The sequence below is a fragment of the Centropristis striata genome, chromosome 2, assembly GCF_030273125.1.
Source record: "Centropristis striata isolate RG_2023a ecotype Rhode Island chromosome 2, C.striata_1.0, whole genome shotgun sequence".
NCBI lineage: Eukaryota > Metazoa > Chordata > Actinopteri > Perciformes > Serranidae > Centropristis > Centropristis striata.
In genome coordinates, this window is record NC_081518.1 from 6,216,191 (window position 1) to 6,236,016 (window position 19,826).

Here is a 19,826-nt window from a genome sequence, read left to right on the forward strand (position 1 = left end):
TGCTCCTTCTGGTGTTCTGAATAGTTTTAATATTTCTGCTCTGATGTTCATTTGGCTCATAGACCAGATTCTACATCAACAAAACTCAGTTTTTCTGGCACATTATACTGCAAGTCTGTGTTGCATCTAAAACAGTTAAAAAGTGAGAATGACAAAGGGAAATAAATGGAAATGTGCCATATTAACAAGTCTTTGGCTGTTGTTTTTAAGCCTCTGCATGACAGCACACAGCCATTATGTTTTTGGGTTGTCTGTCCATAGTTATGAGAAATGCCTTGAGGCTTCAAATTTAGCACAAACCTCTACTTGGACTCAAGGATGAGCTGATTAGATTTTGGAGGTGAAAGGTCACTGTGACCTCACAAAATATGTGTTTGGCTGTAACTCAAGAATACATACTGTACTCTAATTATGATGAAATGTCACACCAGTGTCTAATAGAATGCAATTATGAATTGATGCTATTTTTAACCTAAAAGGTAAAAGGTCGACTTCACCGTGACAGACTAATGTTCTGCAAAAACACTTTTCTTGGCCATTATTCAACGCCATTACTTGGGAACAGAAAGGGAGACAATTGTTTGGCAACTATAATCCTGGTCATTCACCTTGAAACTGCGGTGATGTTTAGATCTGTGCTGTCGGGTTGAAGATATATGTGAGCAACAATGCAGCAACATCCATATTTGCTGTCTTACAGACATGAATATAAAATGCTCTTGGCTGGTTGGTGGAGGAATGCAAAGTGCTAAGAAGTAACTTTAAGTTTTACTTGAAATGACACAAAAAAAATTGACAACTTTGCTTCTTTCAAAGTTGCTTCTTTCTAGTTATCTTAATAGAATGATCACGTCTTGTGTCAGCAAACTTTGACTTAGTGTGAGGAACAGACTGTTCTCCTGTTTCTCTGTCCTTCTGTTTCTCTACAGTGATGTAATGTATTAGCATAGGATTAGCAGAGAGTGAGCTACAGGTTTTAAAGTCCCCCTTTTTTGAGTGACACAAATACAGTCCATGCAGCACTCCTCATTCTTAGAAACAGTGTTAAAACCCACAGAGCTCCATAAGCTGCTGCTGGATGTGTGAATGGAATCCCCTTGTAAAAGCAACTCTGGGATTACAGTGAGATTCACTGTTTGTGTCCTGACTGTTAGTAAATACACACGTGTGGACATTGTGCACAGGTCACAGTAGAGGACAGGGATTGAGTGGCTCTTAGGGCTGAAATTTTATCAAAATATATGGAATAGTGCAATATACAAATCACAAGAGGAGCAATGTTTGTGGGAAAATATGTGTGAAAATCTCTTCCAGAAGTAAGTATCGTGGTGCTGTCCCAGCCTACAAATCATATTCTGCAGACTTGGTCCCTGGTAAAAATTATGTCATGATCATTTTAATATATTTGTGTCTGTTAATGGTTTTAAACCATGTGTATTTATTAGGTCCGAGACTCGATAAAAAAAAAAAATCTAATTAATTAGAGGCTTTGTAATTAATTAATCGAAATTAATCGCATTTTTATCGCATATAAATATTTGACCTGAGAACAGTGAGAAGTAATTTTTTTCACATGGATTTTTAGTATACCATTGAATAATGACTGAATACATAAGCTTAAGCAACAAAAATATTGTTTATTTTTGTTCAAGTCCAACAAACCAGTGCAATTTTTGCCATTAAGTGTAGCAATAGCATATTTAGAAATATAGTACATTTCAGAAATTCAGGTAGCTTATAGGTAGGTAGACCTTCTGTAAACTAAAGTGTTGTGTTGCTATGCAACACAACCATACCATTGGTTTTTTTAAGTAAAACACAATCCACGCTAGCTACCACACTAGCATGTTGCATAGCAACACAACCATGCTCTTATCGACGCTTCCATCCGTTGGTTTTTTGTAACAAAATGTCCCATCATCCACGGGGCCAACCAAAGCGTCTCATCAGCTTCTTCCTTCATGTTCACTGTGGTTTGTTGTTGTCTAAACTCATGAACGCTAGTTGGTGCTCCAGTATAATCGGTCCGCCTGAAACTCATCCAGTGAGAAACGTTCCGCGGTGCAAAAATAAGTGCGATTAAAATGCGTCAATTTTTTTAACACGTTCATTTTTGTGTAATTAATTCATCTTAATTAACTCGTTAAAGTCCCGGCCCTAGTATTTATGTTTATAAACCTCCATCTCAAAACATTTCTGTCTTGAGGAACTTTGAAAAAACTTTGGTCTATTCTGTTTTTTGTATTTCATAACTTCATAAGACATGAGGTTGAAAATGGTAAGAATTACTGTCAGTGGTTTATCCTTTGCATTCCACCTTAAGTTGCCTTGGAAATTCCCTCCCTTTGCAGGCGTGCATGTAAGAAGCAAAGCAGCTTCATTGTGGCTTAATAATAGAAGACAAGTGGATGCTCCATACCTAGTCTCCATCTGCAGGCTACCCGCTGACATTCAGCCCGATTATTCACACATGCGGGAATGCAACTACAGCCAACAGGAGAGGATGTCCTTTAAAAAAGTAAAGACAGCAAGAGGAAAGTTATGTCACTTAGATCCTCCAGGCATCTTTATGTTTTCCCTCAGTTATGTAGCAGTGCCTGCCAGCAGTGTGGATTGTTCTTCAGAGGGAACATGGTCGTTGTGAATCATGTGGTATTTAATGGATGTGGTTACGTCAACTTGTTGGGCCCACAAGCTAAAGGACATCAGAAACAGTCAATAGTTTTAAGACATACTCGGACCATCAGATGTGTTTGTACTATCAATTAAAGCTTCATTTGAAATGTAACATGCAATCAGGTGACACACAGCACATTTACATGCACTTAAATCCTCGTTAACTGATTTTTTTGCACTTTGTTGACAAAAGGGCTGTTAATCGTATCTAGATATACATCCCAAAGAAGTTAGAAAGCTGTGTTAAATGTAAATGAAAACAGAATGAATCATATTCAGAAATCAGGGTGTATATTTACTATATAGATATATACTCTCTTTGTACAGTTCTGTATTAAATTGTGTCAAAATGGATTATCAAATTTAGTTTTATCTACTTTTTGCACAATGTCTTAATGATTACCTTTTTTGGGAATTGCGATTGGAATATCACTTTAGGAAATTATTGTGGCAAACATGTTCACACCACTTACCTAATAAAACATCTATAAGACACAGAGTAACATTAGCGTGTATTTGAGGTCACACCATTTGGCCTTTTTACCCAGTTTTGGTCTCAGACATATCCTGAAAATGGATTTACAGTCTGATTAGCAACTTGAGATGCGAAAATGCAGTTGGAGCTGAGAGATGATTGACTGGTCTTCTTGACAAGCCAGTTTATTTAGAATTTAAATGCTAAATTGTCATCAGACGAAAGCAGATGGCTTCCAAGATTGCATTTCAGCCAATGTCTCTTGCTCCCCACACAGTGTGTTTACCTGTATGTATTCCAAGCTTGCTCAAAGTTAATTGATCGATGCTACTTGGGCTACAAACGTGACCAAACTCTTCTGATACCAAAATATTGTCCTGATGCCCTCAGACTCTGCATTCATATGCAAAGATCTGTTTATTTTTATTATCACAAACGCCAATGTGTGTGACTTCAGACAGGGAAAGTAAAGCTGTGGCAGTAATTGAAAGAAATGCACTGAGAATTACGTATAATTCTGTTTTGCTAACCAAAAGTTTTGTGATTGCATAATTTCTAATATCAACTTTGTTTCTGTCTCTTCTATTCTGCAGGGTGACCCCACAAGATGGAGAAACATCCCCCTCAGGTGCTCCCGGCTGTTCAGATGGGCTTACAGGTGCTACCGGTGGCGCTGGTGCTATGGCGATGCCTGCCACCTCCACCCTCTCGTTGCCCATGAGCCAGGGTAAACCTTCCCTGCGTCGCATCAAAGGCCGCATTCACCGCAGCAAGAGCCTGGACAGCATGGATCTGCTCGACTCCAATGTAAGTCTCACTCACGACTTGATCACAACAACGATTATTCGATTATCAGAAACTACACATTCTCTTTCTAGTTTGCGTGCTCTTAATGGAGAAGGAAGGAAGACAATTTATGATGTATGCAACCCAATCATCAAGACTTGTATTAATAGCAAGCAGACATAGCTAACATAACCTCAGCCAATGGTTTGTATCCGTTTTAATGCATGTATTTTGGCTGTTGCTATCTTGTTTTTTTTGGTACCAGAAGTGACCATATTTGGACAAGAGGGTGGTCCAGCTATTAGCTCACTACTTGACTTGGTTTGCAAGGTACCAAAATGAACAGCCAACTCCAACTTAGTGTCTTTTATTACATCTGAACGCTGAACAAGACATTTTAAGGTGACCAAAACATTACAATTAACTTTTAAAGAACCGAAAACACATGGTGTTAGGATGAAAACAAGGACTGCATCAAAACTGGACAACACCACATGTCAACTTGTCAATCACAAGGAAGCCATGGCCTACAGCATACTGCTTTATCCTCTATTTTACTCTAAATGCGACCATCATTTACAAAACAAACATCATGCTGTATTAAAGAGACTTAAAGACTTGACACTAGTGATTGAGACCATAAACTCATTATCAGAATGTTGACTGAGGTAATAAATCAAGTGAGAAGTGTGGTAATTTTCTCATAGACTTCTATGGAATCAGTTTTCTTTATTCAACCAGTGTGGTCGGCCCCTGCTGCCTATTAGGGAGAATGCAGGTTTAAGGCATTTCCACATTGGTTTTCACTTCTCAAACTCAGAGGCTTTGCCCACTTCTTTTATAAGATCTAGGCTCTAGTCTTATCTTTAAACATCATTGTTTTGTTTTGTTTTTGTATTCCTGCAGCTATAATATTCTATAGTCATGTATTAAACATAAGCCATGATTACATTTACTAAATTACAGTTCCTGTGATTTCAAGGGAGAATAAATGTCAGAGAAGTCCAAACACTTTTTTTTTCTCCTCCTCATGGTTTAGTTCAGATTTAACATTTACACAAGCTTCAGCACTAATACACACACTCAAACACACACAGCATGACCTTTGGTTATGCAATATTTCTTTGATTTTCAGATGAGAGCACAGTTTAACACATTCCATATGCCTCTCTCAATGACTGGTTTATTCTCATGAAAAGTATTAATCTGATAAATGATTGGGTAAGCTGCTTGGACCTAAAAACCCTTACTAACTCTGGGATTGTCCATTGAGCTGAGAACTGCGCTTGGCCCACTCTCTCTACCGGTCAACTCATGCGTACTTGCGTGCGTGTGCTTGTGTGCGTACCTGTGTGTGTGAGTGTTTGTGTGTGTGTTTGTGAGTGATGTGGCTTTTGGGAAAGCAACCAACGGTTTATGATGTAAAAGCATGCCAACCTGCTACTAATGCATGCTTGGTAAGGCTTTTTTTTTCTGTGGCATGAGACCACAGTGGACACACAGACACAGATAAATCTCTCTCCTGCACAGCTCTACTGAATGTCTCTCTCCCCTCCTGCTACTTTCTTTATGTCTTGACCCTCTGTAGATGTCTCCTTTAATAAATGTTCACAGTGTGATGTTTTCTCATCTGCCCCCATCCTTCCTCTCCATGTTGACAGTCTGCAGTGTGTATGTGAGTGTGTGTTTTAAGTGTGTGTGTGTGCTCATTGGGTGTTCGGTATTTTAGCTGGCCTTAATTGAGAGCAGCCTGGTGTGCCTGTGTAAGGAGTCATTATTCTTCCCCTCCGCAGCAGCCGGCCTGTCGTCAGAGGACGATTAGGACTCCTTATGATCACAGTTCACAAAGGTTAAAGAGGACTTATTGTGCTTTTCCTTATGTTACTCTGTCTGATGTTTATATTAAATGTGAGCAAAGTTTCACATACTGTGTTAGAATATGTATAGAAACCTGTTTTGACACTTTGTTTGCAACAATTATTTTCTACACGAGGCTCGAGGTGACATCAGCTTGTGAAATACGAAGTCACATTGCCTAAACAAGCGCAAAATCTACACACTCTGATACAGTAGGTGACGGTATGCACCTTTAAATTTGGTTTTGCAAAAAAATATTTTTTTAGCTTTTTTATTTTCCAAATTTTTGAAACATCTGTCCTTCTGGGCAAACTCCCACATGCTGAGGAAGTTCATGTGATATAATTGAAACCCCCAGAACAGCTACTAAATAGATGCTGTGTTGAGAGTGTCAACTTTCATTTCAAACGCTGAAAATAAACGTTCTAAAATAACCTTCTAATGATGTTTTTATAGTGTGATGTTAGGCTCTAGTGCTGCAACAAATGCAGTTTTTTACTCATTATTTTCTTTCTTTTTTGCAAATGTTTTCATTTATTTAATTGTGCTTTTATATCTAATGATAACTGAAGAACATACCTTTCTGCTGACTCTTAATCAATGTATCGGCTAATGATTTTTTTTAGCAATTGGGCTCAAACATTTACACATTGCTGCGAACTATTACGAATTATTTTCTACACAAGTCTAATGAGAGAGTTGCCATCCGGCTCAGGCGTGATGCCCCCGGCAACCACTGTAGTCTTATTTAGCCACTTGTTTGCAACCGCCTTTTTAAGGACAGGTAAAACTCTAGTCATGTATTTTATGTCCTACAACAAATCGTGACATCTATAGAGCTTGTCTTAACCACAGACCTTATTTCAGGCTTCTAACCAAAAACCCATTCTGAATCCTCATTGAGTTTGAGAGGATGGACCCCAGGGCACTAACATGCTAACTTACTTCAGGGTTTAAGAACTCATTCCTGTGGTGCCCTATGAAGGTGGTACAGGGATGGCAAGAGTGAAACCTGGGAATGCTAACCAATCGGAGCAGACTGGGCCTTTTTTTTTTTTGGGAAGGAGGCTTAAAGATACAGGCGCTGAAAGAAAGCGTCTCAGTCAGAGGGTATAAAGAGGTGCAGCAGCCATGGACAGAGAAAAATATTGTGTGTTTTGGACATTAAAGCATGTTAAAGTGTTCTAGTAAACCCTAAAAATAAGTATGAACCGGAATAGAGCATAATAGAACCCCTTTAACCTATTACTGATGTGAAGGAGGGTTGAAGGAGGACAGAGGAAGTGGCAGGGTGGGGTGACAGGCAGGATGACACAGCACAACATCGCAAACCTGAATAATGTAACACACATATATACAAACACATACGCATCTGTTTGACCGAATTTGTCAGTTTGATTGACTGCTGGCATTAAGTTTCCTGTCAGTTTCTAATTTTGAGACAGGCGAAAATATCTCATAGATTTTTAAAATAACCTTGAGTGCTCTGCTCTGTAATCCTTGGCAGTGTGCCGTCTGGCCTAAATCAAAGTTTTATTTATTTTTTTCTACCTTTGCAGAAATGACTGAAGTAAGAGCAGAGGTGGATTGCACTGGAGCTGCAGAGGCAGATGGTGAATGAAAGTTAGATGCGACTTTCCTGTTATGTCATCTACAGAAACAAAAACTTGTAGTAGTTGTGCACTTTGGACTGAGAGGGAGATATAACCATAGCAACCCTGTTACCGGGGTAAAAACTGGGCTGAATGATTTCGGTTGTGATCATTTTCTATATATTACATTCCAAACATGTTGTTTTAGTCTACTTACTGTAACATTAAAGACCCTGGAAACATACTCAACTACTTTTTTTGCATAGTCAAAAAAAAAGGAAGAAATAATAAGTCTTTGGGGAAATATTTGTATTTTTTCTTTTCATTTCAGGCGACTGGAGGGGTGCATTGGTGTCAGTCGGCAGGCAGGCAGAGACTCTGTAACACCATATAAATGATAACAAAGTAAACGACCTTGTGATGGACAGACAGTGTGTTGTGAATATTGAAAAGTAAGGACCACATGCATCTAACTGAACCGAAGTGACATTTGCAGGTGTCTTTACATGCTGTTTAAAGTGCCGCAGTAAATCAGCTATTTAGCTCTCGAGCCTGCAAACTGATGTTAGCTGTGCACTTTTCTCCTCTTAATGTTGTTTGGTGGCTTGTTTAACAAGCTAATGTGCAGGACGAGACGTGAGTTCATGCTTGTGAGTTAGATAAGCTTGAGACTGTTGCATGAAAGCTAATTGAGGTTGTTTAAGTCTGTGGCTCTGGTGTTGTGTAGCAGGCTGCTGTCTGCTTCAGTGTGACCATTTGCTCTCATAGAACACTGATGTTTGTACACTTTATGCAAGATTTTATTGGCTGTATCAAAATAAGGTCTCTAAGTAGACAGACACTGGTTAACAACTTTTTTTTCTTAGGATGGCATATCATGCTTAATCCTAATCAATCCAAATCAATGAACCAGCCAATCAGAGGCAGAGTAAGGCGGGTCTTGACTTCTCCACCAAAACAACATTTGCATATCTGAACTTGCAAATATTTGGTGTACTCCAACAAATGAATGCAAAACTTCGGGGGCACCATCATGACGGCAAAATATATGAACCATACATTTCTCTTTTGACTTCATACCTAATAGTGTTTAACATTATCTGTTTTACCTTTAGCTGCTTGAGCAAATGCACCTTGTAGCTGCGTAGCTTCATCACAGACTGACAGTGTCAGCGCCGCTTCAGAGGATTTAAGGAGATACGTCAGCTCAAAACAATGTTATGATGTGCTTTGAACTTCTCTTCTGTCATTTACACTGCAGCTAACAAGCTTCCTGTTTGTTACCTCGCTTGACATGAGGAGGCTGTTTATCTACAGAAACACTCACCACTCTATTCACAGTTCAAACATAAGTCTTGTACTGAGTGGTGTTGCTTTTCTCAACAAAACAAAACCAATTTTCTGGTCCAGTATAATGCAGATATGCATATAGAAATGTGCAGTGGTGGAAAAAGTATTCAGATCCCTTACTTCAGTAATAGTGCTAATACCACACTGTAAAATTACTCCACTACAGTAAAAGTCCTGCATTTAGAACTTACTTGAGTAAAAGTACAACAGTACAAAAGTATCAGCATCAAAATGTACTCAAAGTATCAAAAGAAAAGGTACTTGTTATGCAAAATGGACCCATTCAGCTTGTTTTATATATTCTAAATATAGTATTAGATTATTTGTATTGCCGCATTTATGTAAGCAGCGTTTTAATTTTGTAAAGATAGGGCTCATTTTAACTACTTAAAATACTTTTTTGAGGTTTCATTTTTTGTCTATTTTAATGTCTAATGACTTTAAATGTATCATGTTTTTATGTTAAATCTCGACCTGAAAAGTAAAAGAGTAAAAAGTAAATGGAAATACTTGTAGTCAGGCGGCTTAGGACCAGATTTAAGAAGAATGGAAACACGCCGGACAAAAGCACCACATTTTTTCCACATGCTCTCTATGACCATAGGTTTCAATTTTTCGAGGAGCCACTTTATCAAGATTGTGGATCGGAGATGGCAGCCATATAAAATCTATGAAAACCAATATATCTTCCAAGCCACTTAGAAGGTCAATCTTGGTGTCAAAATCTACATTTTCTGGGTCAAGGAATCATTTAAAGCTATTGAGAATATCACTAGATGATTATTTAATCAAATAGATATGTTCATTTTCAACCAGACTGGTAGGCAACTCGCTTCAAGTGCTGCAGCAGGAATCCTGAGCTGAAAATGTTTAGAATCTATGTTCATGGGAGAGTGGGGCTTAGCTGCCATGTACACTGCTCAAAAAAAAAAAATCAAGGGAACGCTTTCATCTCATGTCAGATCTTGATCAACAAATTATTTATGGTGAGAATCTTTACTGTTGTACATTGTATAACTTGTTGAGTATAACTTGTTAAGATCAAAATAACATGAAAATTACAAAGTCAAAGTAAAAAATGTACATCACAGGCTGATTCAACTTGCGTGAATTTTATCACTGCAACTCATAATGTGACTCAGTAGTGTGTATGGCCCCTACATGCCTGTATGCACTTATTGAGTAAATGTACGTAGTTATATTCCACCACTGGACATGTGACAGTTATGCATGTATGAATTCAATTTAGCTGCTTTAGTTTTGGGGTCTCTGGTATCGTGCACGCTGGCTCACTGTCACCCTGTCACAACTTAACGAGCCACCATTAAACCTTATCAGTAACACCTGTGCTTTTGCTGCTAATTATAACTCTGATTGCCTGCAGTGAAAAGGGCTAATTAGCTCCACAACAGCCAAGACAGCAACAGTTGCCATTATGGCCCACCAACTAACACTTTCATCTCCTATCCTCACACAACTTGTTACAACTTGTTAAGACCCTGTTATGGAAGTTATTAATAAAAATCACAGCTATGCTTTTTAAAATCACACAGTTGCATAGCAGTTTCAGCAGCAGTACAGTTATTTATGTTCCCAAGGTGTGATTTTTGCCTCTTTAGCTGTTATTTGCTGTTGTACCTTATGTTACCTTATCTGTGAATGCAAAACTGACGCTGATGTGAATACAGCAGGATTTATTTTAGGCATCACTGTAGACAAGCTAGAGCTGCAGAGAGTCAGAATCATAGTGAAGCTTCACAGTTGTATCTTAAAAGACCATCCATCAGCAAGGATAGTCTTCAAACACAGCCTCAAGAGAACCTGTGAATTCCTTCAGAAGTGAACTCGTCTTACAGTCCTTTCTCTCTCCCACCTAGAACATTATCTACCGACAATAAATCTCAGTGCCTATACAACACATTATATCCTATACATTATTCAGCTGAGGTCAAAGTTTGCATGTGAGCTCTCAAGCACGCCTACGCCGCGCCTCCCCTTTTCCATCAAGGATATCGAAGATGTAGACTAAAAAAAGGTCCTTGGTATCCATTACATCTCACTGGGCTCTCACTCTATGCAACAGTATCGGATGCTCGGAGCATGTTGCACAAATACATTAGCTTCCTTTCTCTTACGCTGCTGTGGACCATCACAAGATGTGCATGAGTGTAAGTCTGAGGCATGAATAATAGATGGGAGAAATTATCTACTTCATAATGCAGTGTTTTCTCTCTTTCACTTGCAGCTATTTTTGTGTGATAAAAAACAACACTGTGAAGGCTGCGGAGAAGAGAATCAGAAATCTGTGGTTAAACTGGGTGAACTCACCTGGGATTCAAGCTATTATTTATTCAATACAGACCGATGGATTCTCTATTTGTCTTCCAATGCAAAGTGGATGCCAATGTGTACTTCACTGTGGAGGATTGATTTCTTACTACAATGTCATTGGGTAGATGCATGTGTGCGTGTGTGTGTGCATGTGTTCTTGCTGTAGAGTGTGATCTGATATTCTGAGTCCTTGGGCTGAAAGTACACACTGTTTTGGTGAGATCCATGAGGCGCAGCGCTGGTTTGATTCCCAATAAATCCTGCTGCACTGTGCCTTCAATTTTCTAATGAGTCCATCCAAAAATGCAAACAAGAAAAACACAGAAATGCCTCATTTATCATGCTTATTGTGGGAAGTAAAATCATTTTTTTCAACGAGTTCTTGTATCTAAATGATCAAACTTAATCCTCCAAAAACAATTCAGATTAGCATTTTCTGACCTGCTCTCTTTATATTTAAGGTTTTGTTATGCTAATACTAAAACTCATGTGTTAAAGGTACAGGGGAAATAATATGGTGACCCTGTTTTTATCATTCATGTATCTTTTGTTATATGCTAACTGTGTAAAAAACACAAAGATAACTCATCTTGCACTAGGAGGTGTGTGTTTGGATTTCTGCTGGCAAGAACATCCATTTCCAAAGGATGTGATTTTAGTCAAATTTACTCATCACATGAAGATTGTCAAATGTAACAATACATCAATACTTATTTGATACGTGTTAAAAATGAAACAACCTCTGTTAATTGTACATTCAATAGTTTAGAGAAAATTCCAAAGCATTTCTTAGTGACAATCTCCCCCTCTGTTCCTGGTTATGGCATTGAATAATGTCCAGAAAAGTGTTTATGCAGAATAATATGATGTGAAAATTAAGTTGACCATTGACCTTTGAATATAAAAAAGGCTTGACCTGGACATGAGGCAGCCAGCAGGCCACATCCGACAGTGTGAAGTTACCCTGAAATTAGAAATCAATGCAACCGCAGTGCTTTTATTTTGAAAGCAATTTACATATCCCCACACTGTTAAAATAATCGCCTAAGTCATTTTTTGTCAAAATTGAAATTTTTGTCATGACGCTGGCCACCTATGGAAAAATCACCTACATCCTCAGTTGATCAGTTCATGTGGTTTTACCCCTTTATGATAATGGCCTATGTCAAGTGTGTGACTTAAGCAGATTTATTATGCCTAAGTCAAAATAAAATGTGACTTATGCAATTTTCTGAACATAAGAGTGACATGAGCGTGTCATAAACATGACATGGGATGTGTCATGAACATTAATGACACTTTGAAGTAACATTAATGCTCATGATACTTGTCATGTCATGTTTCTGACAGGCTTCTGTCACTCTTATGTAGACACCTTCAAAAAGAAAGTGTTACCATATCTTGCTTAAGTCACAAAGGCATGTTCAAAACATTGCCTAAGTCATTTATTTCTCTTAAGTTACATAATTCACACACAGTGTTATTACTATGCCAATAGCCATCCTTTGTTACATCCTTTTTGAGGGAAATGATCAATAAATGTCATATGTTACACTTTTGGTGAAGTTTTTTGTGTTTCCTGCAAAACTTGAAAAAAATGAGTTAGGCGATTATTTTAACAGGGTGACGGTATGTGTGTGCGCACATAGGCACCTGCACAGAAATGCGTTCTACTAAAAACATTGAGTTACCTTGTTGCTAAAATGGCATCTCATGGTAGAAAAAAGTGAGTTGACACGTGTGTGTGAAAAATTGTAAGAATAAGCATATTATTTCTTTAGTTATGGCCAAAAAACTGTGAGGTCATGGTGATCTTGACCTTCAATCTCCAAAATCGAATCAGTTCATCCTGAAGTCGAAGTGGACATTTGTGCCAAATTTAAAGAAATCACTTGTCACATTCCTGAGATATGGACAGACAATTTGACAACATATTGCCTCTGACCGTGGCTGTTGCTGACGAGGGGCAATAAATAAGATCTTCAGTCTGATTTTTAACCTAAGGCTGCACAGATGAGACAACAGAGAAGAAAATGCACTTATGTTGATATGTGTTCAGTGACCTTTTCCTGTACCAGCACTGTTGCTGGTTATTCATTTAAAAAAAAGGTTAAATATTAAACAAAGCAGAAAATGTAGTGGTTGACCGATACAGGTTTTTTAAGGCCGACACCGATTATTTTGACATCAGTCTTAACCGATCCCCGATATGTGCTGCCGATTTTTTTGGGCCGATTCTTGAAGCCGATATTGCCTTTTCTCCCTCCGTTTACATGATAAAAATGACACAATGATAACAAATGTTACACAAGTCTCAATTTAAACAAAAAAAGAAACATTTATTAACAAAACAAACAACATATTAACAGTTGGATAGCAAACAATGTGTATGTTGTTCCAGGCCTCGAGGTGGTGGCGCCTCAGATGATCCACATATTTGATGTGTTTTTCTTTTTTCCGGTATCAGCAGCAGCTCACCAGAGAATGGCAGATGTTGCACCGAGCCTTGCCTGGTGTTGGCTCAGTGAAATGGGCTAATTGATCAGAGAACGCACGCACGCACATATCGGCCGATGCTGATACAAGTAAAAACGCAAATATCGGCCCAATATATCGGCCGGCAGATATATCGGTCTATCTCTATATCCAAGTGAAGAGTTAAGCAGCCTGAATAAAAAGTAGACTCCGGCATTTTGGAGCAAATTATGTCATGCAATCTTTCTGAATACCAAATCAGTTTCAGAGAGTTGAGTAGCATCTGCTGCACCCAGTTCCAGACTTTTTGAGTGTAGTTTCACTCTCCTCATCATGCGCTCCGTGTTGAGGCAGACCTCTCAGGTCTGGCACTCAAACACAGACTGACAGAGAGAGAGTAGAAAAGAGAGATTACAAAACGGAGTGATGAATGTGAGGGAGGAGTGGAGGTTATGACATGGATGGCAGTATGAGAGATGAGAGAATGGTTTGACAGCAGGGTGCAGGATGTTCCGATTAGATGAATATATTTTCCCTGGATAGACAGGAGGCTCCGCGGACGCCTTATAACTCACTCTCTTCATCCCTTGTTCTCCAGGCACGACGGGACAAAATTGCATTCCACATACGAGTCGTTTATCTTACCTGAGCTGAAACAGGCCACTGAAAATTGTCTGAGGTTACATATGTGTGCCTGTTCTGCGTCTGTACCTTTTGTGTATATGTGTGTGTGTGTGTGTGTGTGTGTGTGTGTGTGTGTGTCTGGGACCGGACGTGGTGTTACAGCAGCAACAGTGGTTATTTCTGAACAAATTATTAAATCCACAGTAAGCTTTTAGGCTCATCATACTCATCAGCGTGGGGAATCAACACCAGACATCAGCCAAAGTCTGACAAATTTTCTCTGTTTTTTTTGTTGTCTATGAGCTTCTTTGAAGGATAACAATGGTTTAATATACAGTTTAGACTATATGAATAAATACATATAAAACTTGAAATTTAACAGATATCATGGTGGGTGAAGAAATGAGTTTCCTATTTGATTCCATTTAAATCCTATTACCTCATTGGATAGTATGATTATGATGGTGTCTGTGTGTCAGGTGTGAGGCCTGAACTTTTCAAGCAGTCAGGTGTTTTGGCTGCAGGGTGTTATAACTGTTCTGCACACATGGAAAAACCCACTCTCACACACACACACACACACACACACACACACACAGTAAGGCTGTGGACATAACTTCTGTAGATATATGATGCAATAAAGGGAAAGCTTCACATAAAGTCAGCGGGTGATATCTGAGTGAGACCACAGCTCTGCTCTGTCTTTATCTGCCTCTAGGGGCCGCGCAAATGCAATTATTATTGAACTTGATACACAAATCAAAAGACAGGCATACTGTATATGACATGAAGATATGTTTTCAGTATTGATTTAAAAAATTGCGTCAGTTTCAGTGTTGAACAGAATAATAAAAAAGGCCAAAAAGTCAGTAAGAATGATGTGTGTGACGGTGTGGGCGTTACATATCTGCATATATACGATCTATTAGGTTGTAATGTCAAAATTGTCATTTTGATTTTCAGCGTGATAAATCATAAGAATTTATTCGGAGAGGCATGTGCTTCATATGTATGTGATACCATATTAAAATGAAAAATAGAAAGAATAAATATTCAACTAAAAAGAGAGAAATTCTGCTGTTACCACCTTTTTAATAACAAGTATCAGGGAGATTTATTACTGTTTCAGTTGCAGTTTTGCTTCAAAATAAAATGCAGTTTCTTTACCCACTTCTACAGCTGCTGTATTACAACTTAAGATGCTGCTATAAAGCTGCACTCACACCAAACCATGCGCTGTGACAATTATCACAAGGTTCTGCAGAGGTGTTGGAGTGTCACTTAGACGACCCATTTGTTTGCCTGTTTGTGTGAAGTCGTGAACTTTAACCTCCCAGTGCAGCACAAATGGACCTTATATTTCACACTTATTGTTTTCTGTCAGAGCGTTTTTTATGAAATCGACATTTCCAACTGCAGTTGAAGGCAGTTTCAGTCATTTCACAGCAGTTTAACAATAAAAGGTGGAGGGACCTTTGCACAGGGGGTTGTCACAGGAAACACGTTAACACACTTTTCACTTTACTACTTTTATCTCACAGCTTTTACTGTAACTTATTACTTTGCCCTTAGAAACACTGTATGTTTAATTTATAAATTATGATGTTGTTATAGATAAAATCCAACCTTATATGCAGTAAAACAGTCAAAGTTATCTTCACTGATTAAAATGTCTCAGTATTTATTCCAACACTGACAAAATTTACTAAGATATCAATGAACGTAAAAGTAATGAATACAAAAAGGAATGAATATATAGAGAAATAGCAAAGTAAAGAAAAGGTCATGGTTTACATTGCTGTTTACTAGGGCTGCACAAAATATTGTTTTTAAATTATCAATGCCATGTAAAAAGTTCAGAACTAGAATGTTGGAAATAACTCATTCATATTTTTTATAGGGGGAATATATATATATATATATATATATATATATATCCATACATATATATATATATATACATATATATATATACACACACACACATATATATATATTTATATATATATATGTATAATATTTTTATTTTAATTATTTTAATCTTTTTTATCTAGATTTATTACTCTTTATTGTTTTTATTATTATTTACTTTTTTTTATCTTACCTTACTTTATTTTTATTTATTTTGTTTCATTAATTTCTAACCTTCTCCACGTTGAGATGGAGCTTCCTCAGTTTGTGCTTTGTTTATGATGGGATGGTTGGATGGAAGGTCAGGGGCGGAGGGTGTTTGCTTGTTTCTATGTTTTATTTTTTTATTATTATTATTTTTTTTTTTTTCTGTAAGCACTTTGTGCTATATTTCTCTTGTATGAAAAGTGGGATACAAATTAAGTCTGATTGATTGATTGATATTTTTATGCAACATGCACAAGAACAAGTTTATTTATCACCTATTGCATTTTTCTCATATCTTGCAGCCCTACTTTTTACACTTTGTGTACTTGACCTGTCAGTTTATGTTACTTTTCCAGTTTACAGTGTCGGATCACTTCTACAGGTTCCGATGAAGCTGCTCATTAATTGCCTTCCCCATTAACCAGCACCAGATCTATAGGCTATCGCTTCACGTTCCCTATGGCTTTGATTTTGATCGCAGTGATTCATTAGCTGTTTAAAGACACGCAGCCCTCTGCATAATGACATGCTCCCTGCCCCTCATGTTAGCTCATCCCGCGGCACTATGCATCCGTAATGTCAGGCAGGAAGGGCAGGCAGGATCAATGTTGGTTCTATAGATAGATGAAGCAATGATCTATGACATCCACAGCAGCAGGCCTGTAAGTGAGAAAGCCTTATTTTACACAGGGTCATATGGAACAGTTCACATGAGATTAGATTAAATTAATCAATCACTCTTGTTTTGTCGGGTGTGTGTGTGTGCACGCCACGTGTGTGAGCGTGAGATATTAGCTGAGGGGATGCCTGGCTGCATACATTGCAGGAAGTGTGTCTTCATATTAGTATGTCCGGCAGTCCGCTGTCCTCTGCGTGATATTGATTGGTCGCATTAGGGAGTCTGCAGGTCAGCGTTTCTCAAACAGGGACAGAAGAAGAGCGGGATGGAGGAGGGCAGAAGGGACGCATGGAGGAATTACTGGAGGACATGAGCCCATCAGATTAGAAAAGATATGACAAGGGGAGATGGACGGATGAAAAAATGAAAAGTGAGAAGTATGATGGGGATTGATTGATTGAAGGAAAGTAGTGGTGTTGTTTTGTTCACATGGCCACAAGCTCAGCCCCGCCCCGTCCATACTACTCTGTAGTATTGATTTAATGTGCTCCAGCTGGTTAAAGATGACCCATTGTTCTCTCCTGCATCCTCTTTGTTTACGTGTTTGTTTACAGTATATTAATACCGATTTTTGCTCACCACCACGTAGGTAGCTGTCAATATTGAATAAATAACATTAAGCACTGTACTTGCCCTGCGTTGTTTACTTAATGGAGCGCTGGAATTAAATTTATTGATCAAATCAGACCAGCTGAGCGGACAGCGGCACATACTGTGTTGCTTATCTTGTGATATACAGCACCAATGTGAGGCTTCTGATCAGCTCACTGTTGCCAAAAAAAAAGCTTTACTTTAGTCATAGCAGCATGTAATTCTCTTATTAGACATTTAGTAGTGATTTTCAGCCTCAGTGACTGACAGTGTTTCCTCCGTGACTTTCAGCAGCTCTGGTGTTTTGATGTAATTTTAGCTCTACTTTCACATCCATCCCTGTTTTGGTCCCAGCTCCATTTCTAGCGCGGGCAGGTCTCAGTGCTGAAATGTTTTGCTCTGAATAATTTATCACACTTAAAAGCAATTACAACACCTTGTAGTCTGGAGTGGGTTTTTTTTATTTCCTATTTTTATTTTTTTATTTATCTACGGAAACCCTGTTGTGTTGGTTGTGAACGTTGCAGTTGTTTGTTGTGTGCACAAGACGTGTTGGATTATGAAAAGAGAAAGATTGAGTTAATTTATGACTCCAGCATTCATCTCGCACCACGTGGCGGCAGCAGCCTCGTCTAACGAGATGGGATGGATTCTCAGCAGCTCGCAATTTAGGCCCTCTCCTCTGTTTCCATGGCAACACAATTACTTTGCCCTGGGTGTGCAAGGTTAGGGTGATAATACACGTAGGTTAAAGCGATGTGAAAGGGCAGTTTTTCATGTTTAGAGGGCAGGGAGAGAAAAACAGGTTGTAGTGTGTGGTTATGTCAAATATTTTCATTTCTTATTTTATTTTAGTGAATCTGTTGCTGACAGTTTATCTAGAAGAGAGCTTATTTTCTGCTCTTCCATGAATGTGTATATTTTATATTTACCCTCTGTTTTGATGTGACTGGAGCCTGACTTACATGGGATTTTTAGACAGATGCCGATACTGATTTCAGAGACGGGAATATTATTAATAACTCATCTGGTGGCTGATATAGTATTTTTTTGAGCTGGAATGAAAATAGACCTTTTATATGTGTATTTTTCACCACTCTGCAAATGTACCAAGAGAGCTACTTTCTCAAACATAAAACTTTACTAAATAATTTTATTACATTATTACATTGTAATTATCCAAACAATGTATTTCAATATTAGCCAATTCTATAAATGATAATTGAGAAAATAAAGAATAAATAGGAATAAAATATCTAAATAGATAAATTGCTAAATAAACATAATTACTCTTTGATTGAGTTAAATGCTAACTATTAAAAAATAATTATATTTTTTTTTTAAATGAATAGCTTAAATCATTACTAAATCACATCAAGCAATGTTTTATATATTGTGTAAAAACGTTTTTATATCAGACAGCATATACACCAATATCAATATTTTATATCAATATATATATAATAGCAGCCAATAATAATATCTGTCAACCGATATATCTGTCGGGCCTTATATGTCACTATTGAGATTTTTTTTCTTTTTTTATTCAACACACTCAAGATTATCATTGAGATTAGTACAGTGATTGTGAAAGATGACTCACAGCATGTGTCACTATTAAAGGTGAGTCAGTTCAGCGGGGGGTTAAATTAAAGGGGATTAGGGGATTAAATTCACAGTATGAAACATCTTTGTACTCGAGCTGAAGGCTGCAAAGGAAAATCAAGCCGATAAATCAAACTGCAAACCTGAGACTGTTGCTACCTTCAAATGGAAATTGTGAGCTTGAACTCTTTACAACTAAAATTACAATATATTAACTTACCATCCTAAGAAAGAGTTAACTTATAGCCCTCGGTCATTTCTGAAAAATTTCTAATTACAAAGTGATAAATATTTGGAGGCATTCACATGGGAACACAGTAAACATGACCCCATTTCAGAGCAGCCAATTATATCTTCATTAATTGATACAAAACATACATAAAACCATATAAGCAATGCATCTGACTTTCCTCTGAAGTTCTTTTTAGATTTTTCCATCCTTAGTTGAACTTCTCATGCTGATAATTGGACTATTCCTATTTCTGTCAAGTGCATCTGTCAAGTGTTTTCACTAACTTTTTTCTCATCACTCATCACCATCAGATGAAGCAGTATAGCGATCATATTGCTATCAAAAGTTTTTGTGTTCAGCAGCTTGTGATCCCAGATTCCTCTTCAGTATTTGATATAAGTGTTTGTTATGATGACTGAAGCTGCTGTTTGATAT

General features: G+C 37.8%; 1 protein-coding gene across 2 annotated transcripts in view; it reads left to right on the forward strand.

Moving 5' to 3' along the window:
• tjp1a (tight junction protein 1a) overlaps window positions 1-19,826 on the forward strand; it is a 127,387-nt gene that overhangs the window by 14,696 nt on the left and 92,865 nt on the right. For both annotated transcript variants that reach the window (XM_059346763.1, XM_059346771.1), the window contains exon 2: window positions 3,745-3,958. In XM_059346763.1, the coding sequence (XP_059202746.1) occupies window positions 3,745-3,958 (214 nt within the window). The remainder of the gene's footprint in view (window positions 1-3,744; window positions 3,959-19,826) is intronic.